The sequence below is a fragment of the Haliotis rufescens genome, unplaced genomic scaffold (genome assembly GCF_023055435.1).
Source record: "Haliotis rufescens isolate VD_foot unplaced genomic scaffold, xgHalRufe1.0.p SCAF_4, whole genome shotgun sequence".
NCBI classification, from domain to species: Eukaryota; Metazoa; Mollusca; class Gastropoda; order Lepetellida; family Haliotidae; genus Haliotis; species Haliotis rufescens.
In genome coordinates, this window is record NW_025964112.1 from 48,893,495 (window position 1) to 48,919,926 (window position 26,432).

Genomic DNA, 26,432 nt, shown 5'->3' on the forward strand with positions numbered 1-26,432 from the left:
ATCACCTTTCCCTATCCCCATGACGTCACCTAACAACGGGCGTGATAATGCCCTGTTGTCAAGCAATATGAGGGCATAATCAAGTTACAGTGGCCCGCTCATTTATGATAGCAAGCGGGCGGTTTAATGATAATTCTATCCATTTTAGCTATAAAAACAACTAGTCCAGAAGGCAATGTTACCATAGTATCTGGCCCCAGACTAAAAGGGTTGGCCATCACCAATTTTTGGAACCGACACAGAGATGTTATGAATATTGTTTCAATTATCATTACTTGGTTTACGACCCTAGAAAATAAGCAAAGTGGACAAAAACAAAGTTACAGGCTAAAGTTGTTGTTTTTTATCACTCCCAAACATAATAATCACAAATTGTTTCCCTGCCTGACTGAGACAAGTGTTATCTCATCAATGACCAGTAAAATGTTTGCTTTAGTACTGTTCATGGCTGCACTGGCATGCAAGCTAATGTAAACGCTATGAAATATGTGATATTCCCGTCACATTTCAGAAAAATGCCAAAGAGAAAATATTAAAAAAAATAAGGCCTCATTCTACATCCCTTTTTGACAAAAAGAAAAGAAAGAAAAAAGGCCTAAGGTTTCCAAACCACAGATGAACAGATCCAGGGATGTTTCATAAGAAATTGAAGAAGTCTTGCAGTGTAAACTATGTACATACCGAAGTCCACTAATTTGATCTCCCCAGACTCAGTGATGAGGATGTTGTGACCTTTGATGTCTCTGTGCATGACGTTGTTGCTGTGGAGATGGTTCAGAGCCTGCAGCAGACATTCAGAATAGTTAGCAATCAGAATCAGAAAAACACACACATCATAGACCAGAATAAACTCACACATGTCACATCAGAATAAACACACATATCCAAAATAAGAATAAACACACATATCCAAAATAAGAATAAATGCACATATCCCAAAGCAGAATAAACACACACATACAAGGTCATAAGAAACACACACACATCCTCGATCAGAATAAACACACACATCCCATGTCAGAATAAACATACACATCCCAGATCAGAAATATGGATACAAAGAACATATCCCAGGTCAGAATAAACACACACATCCCAGGTCAGAATTAACACACACATCCCAGGTCAAAATAAATACACACATCCCAGATCAGAAATAGGGTCACAAAGAACATAAATTGTTCATTATTGTTGTTGCAACTCAACTAAATATCCATACACATTTTTAAATGCAATCATTTTGAGAGCAGGGCATGTTGCAAATGCATTGTCAGAATCATCAGTGACATTGCTGTTGACCAAAACAAAGGAACACACAGGATGAGGAAAGGTAGAGCTCCCTACCTTCAGTGTCTCCCTAAGTATGTGGCCTATAAGTCCCTCTTCCAGTCGTTTACTGTCCTTGATGAGAGCCCGGCTCAGGTCCGTCACAGTTCCACCTCCACACATCTGGAAGCATACATCAGCAGAATGCAACAAGTCATAAATCTTCTGATCAGTTTCCAAAACGAGGGCTAAAGCACAGATCTCAAATTAATGTTCACCTTACTTTTCCTCCTCCAAAAAAACACATTACAAAGCACAATCAAAGAATATACAATTCATTTGAAATGTTCATAATCATGACATCTTCTCCTTCTGAAGCATCCCTTCCTTCAATGGATATGGAAACATGGAGAAGTTCATGATAATGCCACAAGACCTACACTTCTCCTTCTGAAGCTGCTCTTCGTCTTAACATGTCTGGAAGCTTGGACAAAGTGATGATCTGTCTGTATAATGTACAGCAATGACACAATGTCTGGAAGCTCGGACAAAGTGATCATCTGTCTGTATTATGTACAGCAATGACACAATGTCTGGAAGCTCGGACAAAGTGATGATCTGTCTGTATAATGTACAGCAATGACACAATGTCTGGAAGCTTGGACAAAGTGATCATCTGTCTGTATAATGTACAGCAATGACACAATGTCTGGAAGCTCGGACAAAGTGATGATCTGTCTGTATAATGTACAGCAATGACACAATGTTTGGAAGCTTGGACAAAGTGATCATCTGTCTGTATAATGTACAGCAATGATACAATGTTTGGAAGCTTGGACAAAGTGATCATCTGTCTGTATAATGTACAGCAATGACACAATGTCTGGAAGCTCGGACAAAGTGATGATCTGTCTGTATAATGTACAGCAATGACACAATGTCTGGAAGCTCGGACAAAGTGATGATCTGTCTGTATGATGTACAGCAATGACACAATGTCTGGAAGCTTGGACAAAGTGATCATCTGTCTGTATAATGTACAGCAATGACACAATGTCTGGAAGCTCGGACAAAGTGATGATCTGTCTGTATAATGTACAGCAATGACACAATGTCTGGAAGCTTGGACAAAGTGATCATCTGTCTATATAATGTACAGCAATGACACAATGTCTGGAAGCTCGGACAAAGTGATGATCTGTCTGTATAATGTACAGCAATGACACAATGTTTGGAAGCTTGGACAAAGTGATCATCTGTCTGTATAATGTACAGCAATGATACAATGTTTGGAAGCTTGGACAAAGTGATCATCTGTCTGTATAATGTACAGCAATGACACAATGTCTGGAAGCTTGGACAAAGTGATCATCTGTCTATATAATGTACAGCAATGACACAATGTCTGGAAGCTCGGACAAAGTGATGATCTGTCTGTATAATGTACAGCAATGACACAATGTTTGGAAGCTTGGACAAAGTGATCATCTGTCTGTATAATGTACAGCAATGACACAATGTCTGGAAGCTTGGACAAAGTGATCATCTGTCTATATAATGTACAGCAATGACACAATGTCTGGAAGCTCGGACAAAGTGATGATCTGTCTGTATAATGTACAGCAATGACACAATGTCTGGAAGCTCGGACAAAGTGATCATCTGTCTGTATAATGTACAGCAATGACACAATGTCTGGAAGCTTGGACAAAGTGATCATCTGTCTGTATAATGTACAGCAATGACACAATGTCTGGAAGCTCGGACAAAGTGATGATCTGTCTGTATAATGTACAGCAATGACACAATGTCTGGAAGCTCGGACAAAGTGATCATCTGTCTGTATAATGTACAGCAATGACACAATGTCTGGAAGCTCGGACAAAGTGATGATCTGTCTGTATAATGTACAGCAATGACACAATGTCTGGAAGCTTGGACAAAGTGATCATCTGTCTATATAATGTACAGCAATGACACAATGTCTGGAAGCTCGGACAAAGTGATGATCTGTCTGTATAATGTACAGCAATGACACAATGTTTGGAAGCTTGGACAAAGTGATCATCTGTCTGTATAATGTACAGCAATGACACAATGTCTGGAAGCTTGGACAAAGTGATCATCTGTCTATATAATGTACAGCAATGACACAATGTCTGGAAGCTTGGACAAAGTGATCATCTGTCTACATAATGTACAGCAATGACACAATGTCTGGAAGCTTGGACAAAGTGATCATCTGTCTATATAATGTACAGCAATGACACAATGTCTGGAAGCTTGGACAAAGTGATCATCTGTCTATATAATGTACAGCAATGACACATACACTTCTCCTCCTGGAGCTGCCCTTCCCCCAAAAAGTCTGGAAGGTCGGACAAAGTGATGACACCTACCTCCATCACAAGCCATATCTGGTCCTCCGAGCTTCCGTCCCGCTTGAGATACATCCCGAAGAAGTCGGGGATGTTGGGATGGGTGCTGAGGTCTCGGAGCACCTGAAACTCCTCCTCCACCTCCTCCAGGACCTCATGGATGGACTCCATCACCTTGGCGGCAGCCTGGACTCCTGGAAGGACAAGAAACATTCTCAGATGCACTTAATTACATGAAATGAGGGCTATTTCCAATTGCATGAAATCTGTTGAATGAAGCTGAAGAAAAATAAAATTACATTATTATATGATTTTTTTTAAATTATGGGGGAACCTACTAAAATAAATTTCAAAGCAAAAAAAGAATTCACATGCTGTGTTTGATTAAATCATGCCTTTGAGGACTGTTTCTAATGCATTGAAGTTTGTTTTCTTCTGATAATTAACCTCAAATCAACCTTGACCATATTTCTTTAATAATTTGGCATCCTGTCTCTTGGCATACTGACCTAGAAAATCCATAAAACAGGACAACATATTGGTCTATACTCAAAATGAATCCACTAAATACACCTACAATCTACTGAAGCTCTCTCTAAAGATGATATACGCGTTTGGTTAACTAAATGCAATCACAAGACTCAAGTTGTTGACCTGTAGCAAGATCTGCTTATTTAGAATGTAGGTACAATGGGACAAATATATATTTCTAAAGATATCACACTGGTCCAGTTTAGATGCTTGTTTATTGTCTTTCATCCTGATGGTTTTGTATGAAGGAACTAATTAGTTTTTTTCTGAAGCAAAACATGAATAATGAATTTTAATTTATTTTCAACACTCTGTGTGATTGATTTTAGGAATTCATCTTGTACTTTAAGCAGTTCTGGTCAAAGTTGAAGGAGGAATATATCACAGTGAGCATTATCTAGTTCTCCTGAATTAAAACTGCAAAAAAGGTTAATAAATTTGATTTTATTAATGCTGACATTCCATCAACCATTGAAATGTCATATTGAAGGGTTCAACTTTGCAAATGATTACACAACAGGGAGAGCAGTATAGTGTCTTCAAGGGTGCCCCAGGGCACTAGTCCCATGCAGATCCTGGGTAGAATAGGTCTTCAGCAACCAATGCTTGCCGTAAAAGGCGACCATGCTTGTCGTAAGAGGCGATTAACAGGACTGGGTGGTAAGGCACGCTGCCTAGGTTGATGCATGTCATTGCTCATGATGTCAATCACTGGATTGTCTGGTCCAGACTGGAATATTTACAGACCACCGTCATATAGCTGGAATATTGCTGAGTGTGATGTTGAACAACAAACAAACAAACAAGTACAGACATTTAGGTCTGCCCTTTGGGTTTAAAATGTGCCAAGAATACTTTTCCATTAAGAAAAAAAGTAGGTTATTTACAACGCAGCTCATTACATGTGTTCATTTTTTACCATGTGTTTGTCCAGTCTACATGTCCAGAGTACACATATCACTGGCTTCATACAAATCACCACAAGTACTTCTTATCTCCAGAAACGTGATTTCTAAGGTTGTCCTTATTTCACCTGGAACCTATGTTTTGACCAAATAATTTTGATTAGAAATACTTAGCCATGGCACAAGATGTAGGCTGCTAGAGCTGAGAAGGGGGTAAGTAAAGGCTGCTAGAGCTGAGAAGGGGATGAGTACAGGCTGCTAACGCTGAGAAGGGGATGAGTATAGGCTGCTAAAGCTGAGAAGGGGATGGGTATAGACTGCTAGAGCTGAGAAGGGGATGAGTGTAAGCTGCTAGAGCTGAGAAGGGGGTGAGTGTAGGCTGTTAAAGCTGAGAAGGGGATGAGTACAGGCTGCTAAGCTGAGAAGGGGGTGAGTACAGGCTGCTAGTGCTGAGAAAGGTATGAGTGTAGGCTGCTTGAGCTGAGAAGGGGATGAGTGTAGGCTGCTAAAGCTGAGAAGGGGGTGAGTATAGGCTGCTAGAGCTGAGAAGGAGATGTGTATAGGCTGCTAGAGCTGGGAAGGGAATGAGTATGGGCTGCTGGAGCTGAGAAGGGGATGTGTATAGGCTGCTAGAGCTGAGAAGGAGATGTGTATGGGCTGCTAGAGCTGAGAAGGGGGATGGGTATAGGCTGCTAGAGCTGAGAAGGAGATGTGTATAGGCTGCTAGAGCTGAGAAGGAGATATGTATAGGCTGCTAGAGCTGAGAAGGGGATGTGTATAGGCTGCTAGAGCCGAGAAGGGGATGAGTACAGGCTGCTAAAGCTGAGAAGGGGATGAGTACAGGCTGCTAAAGCTGAGAAGGGGATGAGTACAGGCTGCCAGGGATGAGAAGGGGATGATTACAGGCTGCCAGCGATGAGAAGGCGATAAGAATGGAATGTGGGCGATGGTTGAAATAAATATTTGCTCTGGGGTCTGGAAAATCACATAAGCTGCACCAAGTGATTTCCAAAGAATTGTCCTTCCCTAGACTGTGTTCCTTACTTGTCTTCTTGTTCTTGGCCATGTACACCTCTCCATATGTGCCCTCGCCAATCAGGTCCTCCAGCTCCCATTCCTCCACTGGGTCTGGGAGCTCGGAGAAGTTGATGATCTGGCTGTATTGTGTGTACATCTTCAGCATAGTCGAGGCCTCATAGCCACCTGCAACAACAGAAGAGGTTGGTTACTCGAGGTTCACACAATTGACCTGAACAGGTCCACTCTGTACACTACACCCTGAACAAGTACACCATGATGAAAATGGTCGGAAGAATCTAAAATGCATCATCATACAGTAAGACCTTCCCTGCAACCTTTGCTGTGACCATGTCCCTGAATTCCGCTTATACCACGATCACAAACAAGGTCAGGATTTGAGGTTATGGAAGATCTCTGAAAATTTTCATGAAACATAACTCTGATACCTTTAACAAAATTGGTTCTACAAGATAATATAATATAATATTAATCATTATAATATTATTATAACCTTAATATGACCTTGACATCAAATGTTAAAGGTCACGATGTATATGATTAATACTTCAATCTGTAAGTGCGAAACATCTGCAAAAGCATGTGTGTCTCATAAAAAGTAGGTCACAATCACAGGTACGACAAATCAATCATCACCTGTCATCATTGAAATGCACAAATCACATAACTCCTGCATGCAATAGACTGTATAACAGACCCAGCTCAACATATGACACTACTCTTAGAAACCTAGAGGTGTAATGATACGGTGGGGTTGTGATACAATACATATCCTGATACTATGGGTGTGATATGATTCATATCCCGATACAGTACTTCTATTTCACAAGTTGATATTTTTTCTATTTGCAAGTGAATCACAACCCTGAATCATTTCTTATTTAATTTTCACAGATCAAAGATGGGATATTGTAGGGCAGAAACTTATTGGTAGTGGGCACTGTGAATGTTACGCTATTTGTAGCCAACTGGAAAATACTGGAGACCCTGTGTAAGCTGCTGGTTGAACTGTTTCTGTTATTATTCACATGTTTTTAGACCAATATAACTTGTAATATAATGTATCATAAGTATCACGATACAACATGGTAAAATTGATGTATTGTATTGTGGGCTTCGTATCACCTTACAATACTCTATCACTGTGTCGTTACACCACTACAGAAACCATTTTATCAGGTACAATAACATAAGGCATCAAACTACCTGAAGAACAAAACAGCACATTGACCACCAGAAGAATAACCTTCAGTGACCTTGACCCTCCACAAGTCACTTATGGTCAGTTTGTTTGCACCTCTGTCAAAAGGATGACCTATGTACCAAGTTCCATTGACCTACAGTACCCAGGTAATTACTTCTTGACTTTTCACATTCATTTATTTTTAAGACTGACCTACAAAACAACCTTGACATATGACAGAAGTGATAAGGGTGAGTGAGTGAGTATGGTTTTACGCTGCTTTTAGCAATATTCCAGCAATATCACGGCGGGGGACACCAGAAATGGAGTTCACATATTGTACCAATGTTGGGAATCGAACCCAGGTCTTCGGCGTGACGAGCGAACGCTTTAACCACAAGGCTACCTGACCGCCCCAGAAGTAATAAGAAGGACAGACACATTCCAAAGGCCATAAAGGAAATATATAGAGGTTATCACGCGAGTGTGTTTGGGGATGGTAAACATCCTGCATTAGGAATAAACATTGTATTTAGCGAGCCTTGGCGAGCTAAATACATAGTGTTTATTCCTAATACAGGATATTTAATATCCCCAAACACACAAGAGTGATAACCTCTTTATCATATAATGTCATTCTTTTATTTCGTGCTTCAAAATCGCTTTCCCTCTCTCACAAACATTACCGAAACATTGCGAGTTTTCCTGGAATGCACGCATTAATATTTATTACGTGATTTATATTTATTAAGTGATGTGTCAGTCATGTTTCTTATACAGTGGCGAAGCAACATATACGCAAAACAACAATTGTTTTTCATTGCCTTTCGCGGCAATCCATCGGTCTGTCCGCTAGAGTAACTGCCCTTTGTCAAAGGGAAGCTACTCTAACCCTAGTCAATGAGACGTCACGGCCACGGTCAGATGTTGTTGACAGTCGGTCTGTCCTGTCAAAACGATAAGAAGTGTAGTCAGATGTACACACAGCGACAAAACGAAACAAGGTAACAATTCAAACATATTTCCGCCAAATCCAACTATTTTAATTTATGGAGGAGGTTTCAAGCCGCAGAGGTCTACAAGCACAGATATGGCCACTGATCCCGCTTGGCTAGGCCTCGTGCCCTCGCCAAATTGTTTCGAAATTTATATCTCCAAAGTTGCCAAAACTTATAAAATGCCTTAGCTACGTCACAGTTAGACACAGATTTTCAGTATATAAGACTGTTCTTTTGATAATGAAAGCAATTATCCCTGTAGTTTATCCAGATTCCCGATGGTTAATTCTGACTCGATCGCCGAATGACGAGTGCGACGCCATGTTTGTTTATAAACAGTGAAAGTAGTCCCTACTTGACCTTTGATATTTGCATCTCTATCCGCATATGACCCCAACGGATATCGTTTTTATCCGTTGGCTTTATCCTGTCGAGAAACCTACCCATTATATGATAAATACTAATATAATGCGATATCTAGATCAATACACCAATAATTCTAAACCAAAAGGTGGCAGTGGCCTTTTGGTAAATTGCAGCCACAAAGTACCCCTAACAAGTATCAAGGGGAGGCTATGTAATACTTGAAGTGGAATACACCCATCACAGAGCAATTCATGGCATTCACAGGAATTGAATCAATCTACTGTTGCATGTGTCAGTAAGAAAAATGTCATTTAGTTGGGATTTATTTCAATTTCATTTATGGGAGGTGAGATTTTAATATCTGCCCCTCCCATGGCGATAGAGGAAGTTATCTGTGCATAATGTAGACTGTCCTTTGGTAGATTATATTGTAGATTGTATTATACTGTGTATATAATCCTATCATACCCTCCACAAGTCACTTATGGTCAGTTTGTTTGCACCTCTGTCAAAAGGATGACACAGTATTATACTGTGTATATAATCCTATCATACCCGAGAGTGGAAACGTTTATATAAATGACTTGCAATTCAAGGGAGTGACAAAATTGTTTAAAACACCATCAAATCACACAGGGAACATTCATTATAAAGTAATCAAGTTCATAAAATAGTGTTATTAAAATGCAGGAAAATCTCAGGGACTATTCATGATAATGTGATCAACTGATGTTCTAGTTATGAATATGAGTACCTATACAAACTACATCTCATATACTACACATTAAATGGGGCTGTTTTCCATTTCCAGTATCTGTCAAGATGTAGATACAGAGCTATGCATGACACTCTCTCTACGATTAGGGTAAGACCATTTGACCAAAGCCTTGTCCTTCATTAAGCACTTTGCTCCTATAAACACCCGACCGCCTCCGTGGTCTTGTGGTAGAGCGTCCGCCCGGAGAGCGGAAGGTCCGGGGTTCGATCCCCAGCCGCGTCATACCAAAAGACGTTAAAAGATGGTACTTGTTGTTACCCTGTCTGGCGCTCGGCATTAAGGGGCTAAAACAAGGACTGGTCGGCTCGGAGTCAGTATACTGTGTCTGAGTGGGGTATTCATGTTAAACTGCGGCATGGTATCTCAGTGAGCTAGCACTATAAATCGGCATCAGTCCGGACTAGTACAAGCAGCCACACAAACACACACACGTACATGCACGTCGCTATATAAGTGCAATAATCTTGGACGCGACGTTAAACCCCATTTCACCTCATCTCACCTATGATTAGGGTAAGACCATTTGACCAAAGCCTTGTCCTTCATTAAGCACTTTGCTCCAATAAACACCCCTTACTTACTAAATTTTAAGCACCATGCAAAAAGCATACCTTCCTACCCATCCATATATAGCTTATTCTTTAAGCATTACAAAAGCTACAATTGTCATGATAGCAGTGTACAGGATTTTACAAGAAGAATGGGTTTGTACACCATGAGACAGAAGGTCAAGGTGAGTTCACAATCATTCTGCTCAGAAAATATAGTTTACAATATACTCTGCACTTTCAGGATTGCATGAGTGAGTGAGTTAGGTTTTATGCCGATTTGTACAGTATTACAGTTATATCACATTGTGTCAGCTTGATGTGGGAGGAAAGCCTGAACTGATACAGGTTTTAGACGTTTACCACTTTGGTCAAACCAATGAGTACAGGTATGGTGTTGAGAAACCTCGAAACATAACTGAGGCCAACCGGGATTCAAACCATTTATCACAGATTTCAGGAATGCCCAAGGGACACTACTCTACACAGGAAATTGATCACCTTAGACGACCTGACCCCCATGCCACTTAATAGCAGTGTATAGGATTTTACAAGAAGAATGGGTTGCACGCCATGAGACTGAATGTCAAGGCTCGTACACAAACACTCAGTTCAGAAAATATAGTTTACAAAACCTCTGATACACTATTTTGACTGCATTGTTAGCACTGCACCATTCCTGCTCAAACAGGATACTGAATATTGATCAGATATCACCCTCAATATATATAAACTCAATCAAAACCAAACCAAATCGCTAAACAATTTACAAAAATAAAATCAATTAACTCAGTGTAGGAGAAGAACTGATTTGATGATATGGTCTGCCAATAAATTGACGAAATGAATGGCAATCACTTTCAATTTCACAGAGATGAACGACAGTAAGCTGTTTTATTGACGATAACTTGATATACAATGCTTCAAAACCAACAAATCAGTCTGCAGTCTGCAGGAATACATGGCAGGAAGAGGGTGCTTAAGTCATTCCAGACTGACAGCCCGCTATAACAAATCAATACGTATATGATCCTGTGTGTGCACATTGGTAACGCACTTCCATTGATCGTGCCAGGCCCTCACATGACTTAATGTCATTAGCGGCTGAGTCAGAAATAAGTACATCCCTCACATAGGCAGGGCAGCTATTTAACAGGGGATGTACATGCGCCTCTACTTAGGAGATTAGGGATGCTCGTTAACAAATACTTAGATGTTCGTAAACGATGCTAATGATCATTTTCTTTCCAAATGAGTGTCAGGTATTATGACTTTTTGATGTGGAGACACGTATGACATGCCATAGCCAAAACCTGCTTTTTAATATTACATTGAAGAAAGCATTTCTCGTACGGGGAAATATTTGTATTTGTGGATAACATTTATTTTTGCATCTTCTCTCATAACTTTACATGAGTGTCACATTACTAATTTTTAGGCAGAAACTCTTACTTTATGCAGGTTTTTAAGGTTGTTTTGTTTGTTTGTTTGTTTGTTTGCTTGTTTGTTGGTCAACACCGCACACAGCAATATTCTATCTATATGACAGCGGTAAATAATCAAGTCTGGACCAGACAATCCAGTGATTGACATCATAAACATTGATCCATGCCATTGGGTTATGATGACATGCATCAACCAAGTCAGCGAGCCTGATCACCCGATCCCGTTACTCGCCTTTTACGACAAGTATGGTCGCCTTTTACGACAAGCATGGGTTGCTGAAGACCTATTCTAATCCGGATCTTCACTGGTCTTTTAATGGTGTACAGTGGTTAGTTGAAAATACAACCTGTCTGTCTGAGGAATGACACATTACACCACAGTGCTCACAAGACTATCTCTTCAATGTAGGGGCAGTGGGGCCTCATAGTCGAAGCATTGACCCGTCATATCCCCCTATGAGTTCAATGTGTAAAGCCAATTTCTGGTGTCCCTTGTCATATTATTGATAGAATATTGCTAAAAGCAGCATAAAAAACATTTTCTCTCACTGTTCAATTTAAATGCACTATTCATGGAGGCAGTCGGGTTCTGCATCATAAAATATTTTGATATTTATCAACTACAGTCTAAATTCTGTCTATGTTTTTTGTTCTATGGATTTGTGTCAAACCTATTACCAACATTAAATCAAAATAACACCCCCATATTTCCTCGATTTAAAGCCGGGTCCTCGATTAAGGGCTGGGCCTTGAATAAAATGCCGGGTAATTTTTATGATTGTAATTCTCCCCATTATTACATCTGCGATTAAATGCAGGGTGTAAAAAATATAAAGGAGATATGGTAGAGCCGTTTTTAGAAAATCAAACAAGTAGTGTTATAATCTACACTTGTTATTTTAGGAATATCTTGATTTCTTATGTTGTCAACTTCATGTAGACTCATCTTTGTAAAACTTCCCTTAAGGGGTGCCATGCTCTCTACTTCCTAGTCTGCATCAATAAAATATGAAATGGGGTTTTAACGTCACGTCCAAGATTACTGCACTTATATAGTGACGTGCATGCACTTGTGTGAGTGGTAGCTTGTACTAGTCTGGACTAACGACAATTTTACAGTGCTAGACCACTGAGATACCATGCCTCAGTTTAACATGAATACCCCTTTCAGACGTAGCATACTGACTCCAAGTCTACCAGTCCTTGATTGAGCCCCTATATACCAAGCGGCAGGCAGGGTAACAACAAGTACCATCTTTCAACGTCTTTTGGTATGACGTGGCTGGGGATCGAACCCCGGACCTTCTGCTCTCCTGGCAGACACTCCATCCACCAGACCACCAAGGCAGTCAATCTGCATCATGGGAGATGTGTGAATGCTTCACACTGCAGTCAGCAATACAGCAACCATGACAGTCAATGAATAATCAAGGCTTGTTCGGCAAACCAATGGCTGAAAGCAAGAGCACGATCCCCATCTCACAAAGCCAGCCCAACCATTCTCCATTTTAGAGAGCTGTTAGAAGCACGAGACACTGGGGACCTCTTGTCACTTAGAAGCCCCACAAATATAATAAGTCACAGTATTCTACAGATGTCAGCTGGCAATACACCCTTTGATAATCCTCACCTTGCCCCCTGTCAAACTGTTTTCTGAAGAACATCATTTAGTCCTCTTTACATGAAATCATTACTTAAAGTCCTGTCCACCAGCCATTATGGACAACATCAATACACCAGATACAGGGTGGGGACTGGCGCTGTCTGGATGTAGGTAATAATGGAATTTCGGTGCCGCCCTAATCAATTCTGTTATTACAAAATATTAACGTTAAGGATTCCTGTGCTGAGAGGCAGAGACCAGCTGCCTGATACTGATAGAAGTAGATGATTACAGTATAGACAGCACGCTGGGATTCAGGAGGCAGATCAATGCATCCTCAGTCCGGTGTCTGGCAATGTGTATCCAAGTTAAACTAATATATAAAGTCTCTGAAAGATTCATACACAACAAAAACACATTGTTAAACCAGGGTAGGCAGACATGAACATTTTTTGTTTTGAACTAGTCTTGATTGATTTTTGCTGAAATGATTGTTCTGAGGATGAAGTGAGTTGGGTTGAAAGCTGATTTGACATGTGACATTTCAGTCATATTCCTGCATGTCAGCATCAGGTGGCAAGAAAGTCCCAAATGAGGCCGTTTACTTAAGAAATAAACGACTCATGGTCTTTGTTTATCGCAGCCCCTCATGGTTTATTCTCCCGGCAGTGTTTTATTGTACCATAAACAATGACCATGAGTCTTAATTTCTTATCTGAGAGATCAACATTATGTACAGCCTCTTTAAGGATGTTGATAAAATGTACAAGCTTTAAACATCAAATTTCAAGCTCTCTGTTGTCACCAAAACTTCAGATAAACAATCCTTGTTTCTTTTCTGTTCAAAATATATTTTCACACATACTTTGAATATTGCAGTACCCACAGCTCTTTGTAACCCCATAATTGTACATGTCAATATTTCAAAATGCCATCCGATAATGAGTGATAAAGTACTTTTTCCATAAATATTGACTTCCGTGGTGATGCAGTTGGTAATCTGCTGTTTCAATCAGAGGTGGTTATTGTAATTTGAAACCTCTGACTGACCAATCAGAATTAAGTTCTATACAGCAACCTTATATGGATTCTGGATAATTACAGATGCCAGGGGGTAGACTTAGGGAGAACCTCTCTATACAGGTGCCATACTAGCAGACCAATTGTGATTTGAAACCTCTGACTGACCAATCAGAATTAAGTTCTGTCCAGCAACCTTATATGGATTCTGGATAATTACAGATGCCAGGGGGTAGACTTAGGGAGAACCTGTCTACACAGGTGCCATGCTAGCAGACCAATTGTGATTTGAAACCTCCGACTGACCAATCAGAATTCAGTTCTGTCCAGCAACCTTAAATGGATTCTGGATAATTACAGATGCCAGGGGGTAGACTTAGAGAGTCTACACAGGTGCCATACTAGCGGACCAATCAGGGGTTTGAACCTAGGATCAGCAGATCAGGTCCAAGGGAGGTAACTCTACTCAGGAAGTAGCAGAACTGATCAATGAAGAAGTGTCTTTTTCTGTGGAGTTCTGAATCTTGTCTCATCTCTTGCTACCAATCAACCACATGGCCATGGACTGATGAGACATTAGGCTCAATGTGATTGAATCTCCAACAGCCGGAACACTCCTTGAATCCGATCTAAAGTGATCCATTTATTTACAACACTTTCAATACTGAAAATCGCCTGCCAAAGAATATATATGACATTGGCAATTCAGCTTATCTACCTCAGTTTGTGACTAACAGAAGATATTGATCATATTGACATGTTTACAATAGCCTGGCAGAGTATTTACCTCAGTCTATCACTATACAATAAGATATATCCCCACTCACCACAACAATATCACATTATATATGTCCCCACTCACCACAACAATATCACATCATATATGTCCCCACTCACCACAACAATATCACATCATATATATCCCAAGTCACAATATCACATCATATATATCCCAAGTCACAATATCACATCATATATGTCCCCACTCACCACAACAATATCACATCATATATGTCCCCACGCACCACAACAATATCACATCATATATGTCCCCACTCACCACAACAATATCACATCATATATGTCCCCACTCACCACAACAATATCACATCATATATGTCCCCACTCACCACAACAATATCACATCATATATGTCCCCACTCACCACAACAATATCACATCATATATGTCCCCACTCACCACAACAATATCACATCATATATGTCCCCACTCACCACAACAATATCACATCATATATGTCCCCACTCACCACAACAATATCACATTATATGTCCCCACCCACTACAACAATATCACATCATATATATATGTCCCCACTCACCACAACAATATCACATTATATATGTCCCCACTCACCACAACAATATCACATCATATATGTCCCCACTCACCACAACAATATCACATCATATATGTCCCTACTCACCACAACAATATCACATTATATGTCCCCACTCACCACAACAATATCACATCATATATGTCCCCACTCACCACAACAATATCACATCATATATGTCCCCACTCACCACAACAATATCACATCATATATATCCCAAGTCACAATATCACATCATATATGTCCCTACTCACAACAATATCACATCATATATATCCCCACTCACAACAATATCACATCATATATATCCCCACTCACAACAATATCTCATCATTTATATCCCTACTCACAATATCACATCATATATATCCCCACTCACAACAATATCACATCATATATGTCCCCACTCACCACAACAATATCACATCATATATGTCCCCACTCACCACAACAATATCACATCATATATGTCCCCACTCACCACAACAATATCACATCATATATGTCCCCACTCACCACAACAATATCACATTATATGTCCCCACCCACTACAACAATATCACATCATATATATATGTCCCCACTCACCACAACAATATCACATTATATATGTCCCCACTCACCACAACAATATCACATCATATATGTCCCCACTCACCACAACAATATCACATCATATATGTCCCTACTCACCACAACAATATCACATTATATGTCCCCACTCACCACAACAATATCACATCATATATGTCCCCACTCACCACAACAATATCACATCATATATGTCCCCACTCACCACAACAATATCACATCATATATATCCCAAGTCACAATATCACATCATATATGTCCCTACTCACAACAATATCACATCATATATATCCCCACTCACAACAATATCACATCATATATATCCCCACTCACAACAATATCTCATCATTTATATCCCTACTCACAATATCACATCATATATATCCCCACTCACAACAATATCACATCCTACATATCCCCACTTACAACAATATCACATCATATACATCCCCACTTACAACAATATCACATCATATATATCCCAACTTACAATAATATCACACATATATATCCCTACTCACAATATCACATCATATATATCCCTACTCACAATATCACATCATATATATCCCCATTCACAACAATATCACATCCTATATATCCCCACTCACAACAATATCACATCATATATATCCCCACTTACAACAATATCACATCATATATATCCCAACTTACAATAATATCACACATATATATCCCTACTCACAATATCACATCATATATATCCCTACTCACAATATCACATCATATATATCCCCATTCACAACAATATCACATCATATATATCCCTACTCACATCATATATATCCCTACTCACAATATCACATCAGATATATCCCCACTCACAACAATATCACATTATATATAACCCCACTCACAATAATATCCTCACTCATCACAACAACACAAAAATATACTATGATTCCCCTGATACTATTACTCCCATAACACAGTATAAAGTCATAATACATAGGACAGTATGACAATAATGCCCTCTCTTCTGACAACAATACCTCCACCCTCACAACAATGCCACCCTCACAACAATGCCCCAACCCCCACAACAGTGCCCCCACCCTCACAACAATGCGCCACCCCCACAACAGTGCCCCCACCCTCACAACAGTGCTCCCACCTCACAACAATGCCCCACCCCCACAACAATACCCCCACCCTGACACAACAGTGTCCCCTCACAATACCCCCACCCTCACAACAGTGCCTCCTCACAATACCCCCACCCTCACAACAGTGCCCCCTTCACGACAATACCACCACCCTCACGACAATGCCCCTTCACAACAATGCCCCCACCCTCACAACAGTGCCTCCTCACAATACCCCCACCCTCACAACAGTGCCCCCTTCACGACAATACCACCACCCTCATGACAATGCCCCTTCACAACAATGCCCCCACCCCTATAACAAAGCCTCCTCACAAAACCCCCACCCTCACAACAATGTCCCTTCAATGCTCCCAGTCTCACCTTTGACCCGGTACCTGCTGCCCGCCACCAACCCTCCCTTCCTCGCCTGTTGTTTGTGATGGAACCAAACACAAACATCGACAGAAAACATCAGCCGAGATAGCTAGTCCGCCAACACCAGCCGAAGATACATCGCAGGCCACAATAAGATAAACGAGATCCAAATCTGAACAAGGGGCAGAATTAGAATCCCTTGGGTATCATTTTAGCAGTCATGCTTCTCAATCTTCAATGTAATTAACTCATGTACAGTGTCTTCAGGAGCAAGGAGTCAAACTCGCTTTCCCTTCACTCTGGGCGACATGGAGAGGAGTCTATCCAACAATTTGACAGAAAACACAGTGAATTGATTTCAGTAAGAAAACATTGACAAAACCTTGCTCCGTGCTCACAAACCGACACAGCAAATGTCCAAACTTAAACATTCCTGCTGGAAACAGTAGGACAATTCCTTTCCAGACACTTCAAATTCTATTCTAGTTGCCAGGCAACTGCTCTAAGGAAAGGAAAATCTCCCAGAAACATCAATACCAGCAGAGAGGAGTGTGGAAGTATACATGAGCCCCAATGGTTATAAGCATAAGGTAAACATGAATTGTATCGGCATACGTAGTTCATTCATGGCCATTCCAACACAGACATGCTGATTGCGAGGGCCCGGGGATTAGGCCTCAGCACCTGGGTCTGGCACCCATGTGGAATAAATTATCACAATCACAACAGAACCTGAGGCTGCTTATGTCAACATCAACAGCACTTTCCAATCATTAGAATAATTTATTTTTTTAAAGATAAAAAAAAATTACATCACTTAATAAATCAGCAACACTTTAAATTTTATTAGCAAGCAGTCTTGCCTGAAGCCCAAATTTGTGAATTTATGAGCCCATCTATTTTGACATACAGAAGACTATACCTCATAGCCCTGAGCTTTATTCAGATCTTGGTGTAGTGTTGTAGTTTGTGCCCTGAGACACTGTTCTGTGTCATATTAATTGGGGTAGTGGGGTTAGTGGTTAAAGCGTTCGCTTGTCACGCCGAAGACCTGGGTTCAATCCTCCACATGGGTACAATGTGTAAAGTCCATTTCTGGTGTCCCCCGCCATGATATTGCTGGAAAATTGCTAAAATCAGCTTAAAACCATACTCACTCACTCACTCACTCACTCACTCACCCATTCTTATTATGACAATCATAAAGAACCTTGGTGACACTGATTATGTCAACCAGCCACCACACTTTTCAAGCATTAACAATAACATTTCTCTAAACAATATGAAATACAATATTTAAAAAAAACAGTACCAAATTTTATAATTAAGCTGTCTTGCTTCAAAGCCCAAATTCACGAGGAAAAAAATTTCAATGTACAGGGTGACTGAGTATGGTTTTATGCTCCTTTTTGTAATATTCCAGCAATATCATGGCAGGGGACACAAGCAACACCTTAACCGCTAGGCTACCCCACCGCCCCTATAATGAACAGAGGACATCAAGGAGTGAGTGAGTGAGTGAGTATGGTTTTTACACCGCTTTTAGCAATATTCCAGCAGTATCACGGCGGGGGACACCAGAAATGAGCTTCACACATTGTAGCCATGTCGGGAATCGAACTTGGGTCTTCGGCGCGACGAGCGAACTCTTTAACCACTAGGCTACCCAACTGCCCCAGGATATCAAGGAAGTAATGTAGCTCTACAGAGAATAGCTTTAATCCTGCCTGAGGCCTGTTGTGCACTAAGTGCCCTGTGTGAAACTGAGACACTGTCTCCATGCCATTAAAGTAATCATTGACTGCAAGAATGAAATACATTATGAGATACAGACAAACAAATTGATGTTTGAACGATTTGAATCAAACTTGTAGAGCTGCCAATTTCCTGAGCTCAGGTCCTCTTTAAGCGTATATAATTTGATATAAGTTGAAGTATCATCTTCACATCCAGCACAAAAACGACCATTTCACATATAGATTACTGATAAATCAACAATTCTGAGCCCACTTGCATGAGAAATACCACCATAAACATCCGGCCTTGCTTACAGCGGATCAGCAAAGAAGGCAACACCTACAGCTGTGATACTGCTCTCTGTGATCTCTCCGCGACCAGAGATAATGAGGACAATCGGAGATTCTCACCATTCTCACTTTACTCGTGCAGATGATCAAATGCACAGTTGACTGTGCGCTTCCAATTTAACGACTGATTGCCGTTACAAAACTACTGAGAATACAGAGCCACGGTTTGGAGTTGATCGTTATCTTGTAATTTTCTATGACTGTGGAACTCTTTTTCTATCAGATTCAGAGCAAAAATTGATTTCAGCACAGCATGAAACCGTGGATGAAATGAAAGAAATATTTGAAGGGCTGAATTATTGCTGAGTTTTTGTAACCAGAACAGTGAAAACTCATTAACTTCAATAACTTCATGTTTATCCTCAGCAAATCCATCTTTTCATGACAATATTAAAAGTATAATTAGTCAAAATATAGGACAAAAACAATGTTGTCAGCTGTCAGCTTCAAAATAAAGTGGGTGGGTGGGTAGTCAGGTAGGTATCCGGTCGGGTAGGTATCCGGTCGGGTGGGTGTCTGGGTGGGCGGGTGGTTGAGTGAGAGAGCGAGTTTGGTTTTATCTATATATATTCCAACAATATCACAGCAGGGACAATAGAAATAGACAAGCCATTGCAACAAAGCAGGGAGTCAAACCCAGACCTCAGGGAAAACACTTTCACTACTAGACTACCCCACCAACCCTTAAACCAACAACCTGGCAACAGGCCTACAACTCGTCCCTCTCAGAAATAGAGTATAACTTGATGAACACTCAATAAAAATAATCAAAAGATCAAAACTGTCAGTACAAGGCTGAAATTCTGCAAATACAATTTGTAAGAAAACAAGTTTATTGAACTCCTGAACATAATGTGATGTTGCTGACTTATGACAGGAATTATGTACATGAAAGCATGAAATACTCATTCAGGGCCTAAGTGTACACAATCACACAACATATTTTTATTTAATTAACTTTTGATACTCTTGTTTATCATAAAATGGTTAGTACGCAAATAATCCGCTAAACTTGGAATAACAATCCAATAAATTAGCAAATCAGATCGCCCAGCAGGAACTACTTTTAATAAGCTCCATACATTTCTGCAATTCCTGCTTGCTCAATAAACTATTGACCAACATTCCCAGAACGTTTTGATTGGGGTTTTCTATTGTGGAAATGGTTATGTTAACGAACATCTGTAAATCCTTTGAAACTTGAGAATTAACTTCAATATTTTAGTTAATGGAGCTAATTAAACGTAAGACCGGAGTGCACTAAAACTGGTGAGCATACTATGCAGACCTGTGAAGATCCGGGGTAGAATAGGTCTTCAGCAACCCATGCTTGTCATAAAAGGCGACTATGCTTGTCGTAAGGGGCCGCTAATGGGATCTGCTGGTCAGACTCGCTGACCTGGTTGATGCATGTCTTTGTATCCCAATTGCGTACATCGATGCTCATGATGTCAACCACTGGATTGTCTGGTCCAGTCTCAATTATTTAAAGTCTGCAGTCATATAGCTGGAATATTGCTGGGTGCAGTGTTAAACAACAATAATAAAAAAAGAAGAAACATACTGTATAAATCCAATGATAAGAGAAAATCGGATATTTTACACTAAGAAATTCAGAGAAATGAAAAAACATTTTTTTTGTCAAAATTGGCATTGATCCACCAAATTCCATGTGATCTAAAATGTAATCTAAAGTAACAGTGAGGCAATCACGCTAATCCCACAGCCTCTTGAGCTTGTCACCTCCGTATGTCAGTAAAGGGTATCTAATCTGTCGCAATGTGTCCCACTTCAGCACCAGACATCACACCCATCTCACAGATCAAATACCCTCGCTGTACGATGTTTGTCCAGCTTCAGCTTCACCGTACACCATGTGAGGCTGCTATGTTGGACAAATCTACCGAACATCGGTCGCCAGACCCAACAAGATTGTATTCCAACTGGGTGGCAAGTGGCAGACACTGACATCAATTAACTCGGCAAATAGTCCGCATGTGTAGCTTACCTCGTACCTAATGAATGTCTACAAGCCATAACCACATGGTATTTCTAACAACAATGTTGTGGATCCAAATCTACCTCCATGTCATGTTTTGCAGCCCCCCAATGTGAGGGAAAATTGGGTTTAACGTTGAGTAAGAAATTATTGCATTCAAATAGCACCAATTATGTGTGTGTGTGCACAAAATGCATGTGCAGTACAAATAAAAAGCTAGTTAAAATGCAGCATTGCTATCGAGGCAATCATATAAAGATTCTCATGTATTGTGAATGTACTGCATGAAATTTCCATGCAGCATATTTATGTGGTATTTATTTCATTTAGTTCTTGATTTATTTTAAATTTCAAGTGGTATTTTAAATCTGAATATGCAGAGCAAATAATGAATCTGGACCAGGCAAACCAGTGATTAATATCATGAGCAATGATCCATGCCACTGGGTAAACTGCCCACCAAATTGCTGAGCTAGTCCACTCAAAAGACAAGCATAGAAAGTTGGACACCAATTCCTACCCAGAATCCCCATGGAAATAACCTCACCATGATACAACAGAAATATTGTTCAAAGAGGCAAAACAATCACGCATACAATATTAGAGGTGAAACGATACAGAAAGGTCATGATATGATACATATTGCAAAATGCATATTTACGTCAAATCTCGTGGAAATGTCTTGACTATAAATATTTCAGAAGCATCGTTTTACCATACAATATTAGAGGTGGAAACTATACAGAAAGGTCATGATATGATACATATTGCGAAATGCATATTTACGTCAAATCGCTTGGAAATGTCTTGATTATAAATATAAACTCACTATGTACCGGTTCTCTGAAGTATCGTTTCACCTCTACACAATATATGACTTTACAGAGCAGGTTCAAAAGGAAAGCTGTCTGTAGACACATGTTGTAATGTATCTTAGCAAGTGTATCATCTTGTATCGATACTGAAAAAATGTATCGTGTATCGTATCGGCGAATGAAAACTCCGAGGTACCGGTTCACCGAAGTATCGGTTCACCTCTACACAATATATGACTTTACAAATTCAAAAACCGATCAAATATTCCACCGTGAGTCCCTGCCACCCACTCTCAACTGACCTACATCACATCAACACTCAATAACACAGATGTTTCGTTCTTGAAGCAGGATTTATTTTGCCGGCTGTAACTCCCAACAATATCAGATCTATAAAAGTAGTACTATGAACAGAATTGAAACCTACAACTCTATTCACCATGGATTACGTCCTGAATGAACTCACAATTTATTGTATATCCTGTTGATATCCCAGCTGTTGAAGTGTATCACATCGTGTGTCATGTGTCACATATACACTTACTCACATGACGATGTTTTTCAATGAAAGATGGACCTTTTGTGAGGCTGAAAACATTTTCACAAAAATAGGAAACTTTTTTTTTTCTGTTCTGGTATTATCATTTGTTCATGAAAGATTTATGCCTTTTTTGGGTTATTTGGTAAACATTCTTACAACAGAAAATATAATTTCTCTTCAATTTCTGGTATTTTCATCCCCTAACAGCCAAAATATTTCTAAAATTACTTTTGTACAGCCTGCCATTGTTTCATTGTAACTGTTGCTCCTGTATGTAACAAGTCACGTTATTAACTGACAGAAGTATTTTTATCAAGCACACTCTACACAAAGCACTCTATTTTAGAACAAGCATCATCATCATCATCATCATCATAATAATAATAGTCCATTTATATTGCGTATATTTCCACACAACACAGGGGCATGGTCAAAGCACTATTATAACCCCAGTCACTGGATCAGTGTGCACTCAACAATGATTCTCAGCTCCCTGGGGAGTATATAACCCAAGCTGCCTGTTGTTTTGTAGCAATGTGCAAAAACTAGTCAGGATACGGACACCCTATTGTGGAACATAGCCACACTTCAATTCTAACCCTAGTGCAATCAAAGTTTTGACGCAGAATATATTCATCTTCTAATCAGAAAAAAACAAAACATGGAAAATGACTACTATGACTTCAACCTTTCCATGTCGTTCCCCTTGTCTTTAACTTCCTGCTTGTAACTCCCAGTCGTACAACAAGAATACCACGGGGCATACAACAGCTCTAATACCATTACTTGCAACTCAATGGGCACTTATCCAACTCGGCAAGCTTCAGTAAGAATGGATAAATCAATAGCATAAAAGTCGTCTCTTTTTTACACAAAGCAGCTGGAGCGTATACCATCACAAAGGAGACATGCATGTGTTCAAAGCTTTGTAAGGTACTTGTATGTTTGTATGCCATTTTATAAGGTTACTCTGGTTCAGTATCTGTACGCCAAGGGGCCATGCTAAAAAGACCAATTATGTTTTTCAGACTGAGTAGCAATACTGGCATTAGATCAGTAAGTGATTGAATTGGGAGATATACACATTGTGTTTTACTTGTCGAGCCAGGTTACCTGTAGATTAAATGCGCTAAATTGAATTTGAACTGAACATGTATATTTTATTAAAAATGCCTACCGACAATGACTGAAAAAAATATACTTATTAGCTTCTGCAGTGATGCCGTGGTCAAATAGACCGTTTCAATCAGAGGTGATTATTGTGATTTGATACTCTGATCAGAATCAAGTAATTTCCAAATCATGGAAGAATACTGTATTACAGAATTGGAACAGAATGAATACCTTTAGGAACAGATCTGATGATGGCACTACCACTGACATTACACTTACACAACCTTGTAAATTCCACATATTTCCACATTGATCCATTCGTGCAGCTTGATGATGACTAGGATGTCAGACACCCCACCACACTATACAAGAAATAGTGTGATGCTTCAGTCACAAGTGAGTGAGTGAGTGAGTGAGTGAGTGAGTGAGTGAGTGAGTGAGTGAGTGAGTGAGTGAGTGAGTTGGGTTTAATGCTGCCTTGAACATTATTTCAGTTATGTCACCTCGTGTCAGCTTGATGTGGGGAAACGTGTGAAGTGATCCTGGCCTTGGACGCTCACTATGGCTATGACGCTGACAAGCCCGTTAGAAATGAGTGAGTGAGTGAGTGAGTGAGTGAGTAAGAGTGAGTGAGTGAGTGAGTGAGTGGAGTGAGTGAGTGAGTGAGTGAGTGAGTGAGTGAGTATGGTTTTACGCCGCTTTTAGCAATATTCCAGCAAAATCAGGGTGGGGGACTCCAGAAATGGGTTTCACACATTGTACCCATATCAGGAATCAAACCTGGGTATCAGCGTGACGAGCGAACGCTTTAACCACCAGGCTACCTGACCGCCCCAAGTAAGAAAGTGAGTGAGTGAGTCTTAGCTGCTATAAGCAGGCTTTTGTATGAGGAGCAAATGCTTTAGCCACTTTGCTACCCCACAGTCCTATGTTAGGCTTGACATGCTCATGAATCTGACAGGTTTTCAACATTGTTTTCAACAAGTGTTTGCAACAACTTACACAAATTATACATGATACACTTTAAAGCCTATACATCAGTGGCTTGTGTCATATGTTACATTTAAAGATATTTCATAATCTACATTTCAACAACAGATCTTTCTATATTTATTTCCATTTTTTAATGACTGAAATTAATCTTTTACTAATTTCTATAGTGAAAACAAAGTTCAAAGATAAGATAACAGGAGTAACTCAATTTGTTTTTCTTCACTTCACTTTGCTTATTTCAACAAACTGAAAACACCATTTTATATTTTAATGTAATAACTAAAAAAACGATGAAGAACCTTGGTATATATACTTGTAATGCTGAACACTATTTCAATATATGACTTGATATTGCACTAAATATACTAAATGTCTGTTGACATGGAGTTTCATGTTCCAACATTACATGACTCGCCTCGGTAAAGACGTCTTGCATTTCAGTTTAATGTAAACTCCACTTGTCTTGCGAGCTTATACAGGAGTCGGTGCAGCTAAACAAATACAGGTGAGAAGTACATTGTATATACACCTGACAGGTAGACGCTGTTGTATTTCATATTCCCATGTGTTGATGTGTGACACTGCGATACAAGCTGTTGAACAGTCAACACGAATTATAATATCTTGACTATATTGCTCTTTTAGATTTTACACATTTAAAAAAAATGTACCGTATGAACTTTGATTACTGGTTGATTACAGCAGCATGAGATTATGTGTCAACAGCATGTCCACCACGAGAGTGAACGTTGAGGGATGTACACAAACATTCAAATGATAAACCCCTGTACACCCAGCTAGTGTTTGTTTGTTTGTTTGTTATTTGATTGTTGTTTAACGCTGCACTCGGCAATATTACCATTTAGTACTAGCGACTAAATGTTTTTATTGCAGGTATATCATCTTCTGTTTACAATTTCACCTACTTCCGTTGCATCATTGCATGTGCGTTTCCTCGAAAGCTACGTTATCATCCCGTGATGACGTCATCACTGCTTCTTCAATTACGTCACTATCTCTACTCATCACTTTTGCACAGCCGTTCATCACGTCGTACATTGCATTGTCATTCCTTCAACATAGCCCACCTCCCTCAGGTAGGTGGGCTCTCGCTGCAATATCAATACCTGTATGACAGCAGGCTGAAAATAACCAAGTCTGGACCAGACAATCCAGTGATTGATATTGTGAGCAATGGTCCACACCATCGGGGTCGGATTACACACAATCAACCTGAGTCAACCACAGCCACTGAGCATGACCACCTGACCCATCTGGTCGTCTCTTACAACCATCAAGTTTAACCTGGAACCCCTTCAGGGCCCTGCTAGTGACAAGTAATGAATTGATCCTTACGATTTACATTTTGGATAAATTATAAAATATAACT

General features: G+C 39.9%; 1 protein-coding gene across 17 annotated transcripts in view; it reads right to left on the reverse strand.

Moving 5' to 3' along the window:
- LOC124151632 (myosin-IIIb-like) overlaps positions 1 to 26,432 on the reverse strand; it is a 161,475-nt gene that overhangs the window by 59,731 nt on the left and 75,312 nt on the right. For all 17 annotated transcript variants that reach the window (XR_007218105.1, XM_048382170.1, XM_048382175.1 and 14 more), the window contains 4 exons: positions 6,125 to 6,283; positions 3,666 to 3,838; positions 1,345 to 1,449; positions 682 to 781 (listed from right to left, as the gene is read on the reverse strand). Coding sequence is in view for 16 of the 17 variants with exons in the window: in XM_048382170.1 (XP_048238127.1) it covers positions 682 to 781; positions 1,345 to 1,449; positions 3,666 to 3,838; positions 6,125 to 6,283 (537 nt within the window). In the remaining variant the exon portion in view is untranslated. The remainder of the gene's footprint in view (positions 1 to 681; positions 782 to 1,344; positions 1,450 to 3,665; positions 3,839 to 6,124; positions 6,284 to 26,432) is intronic.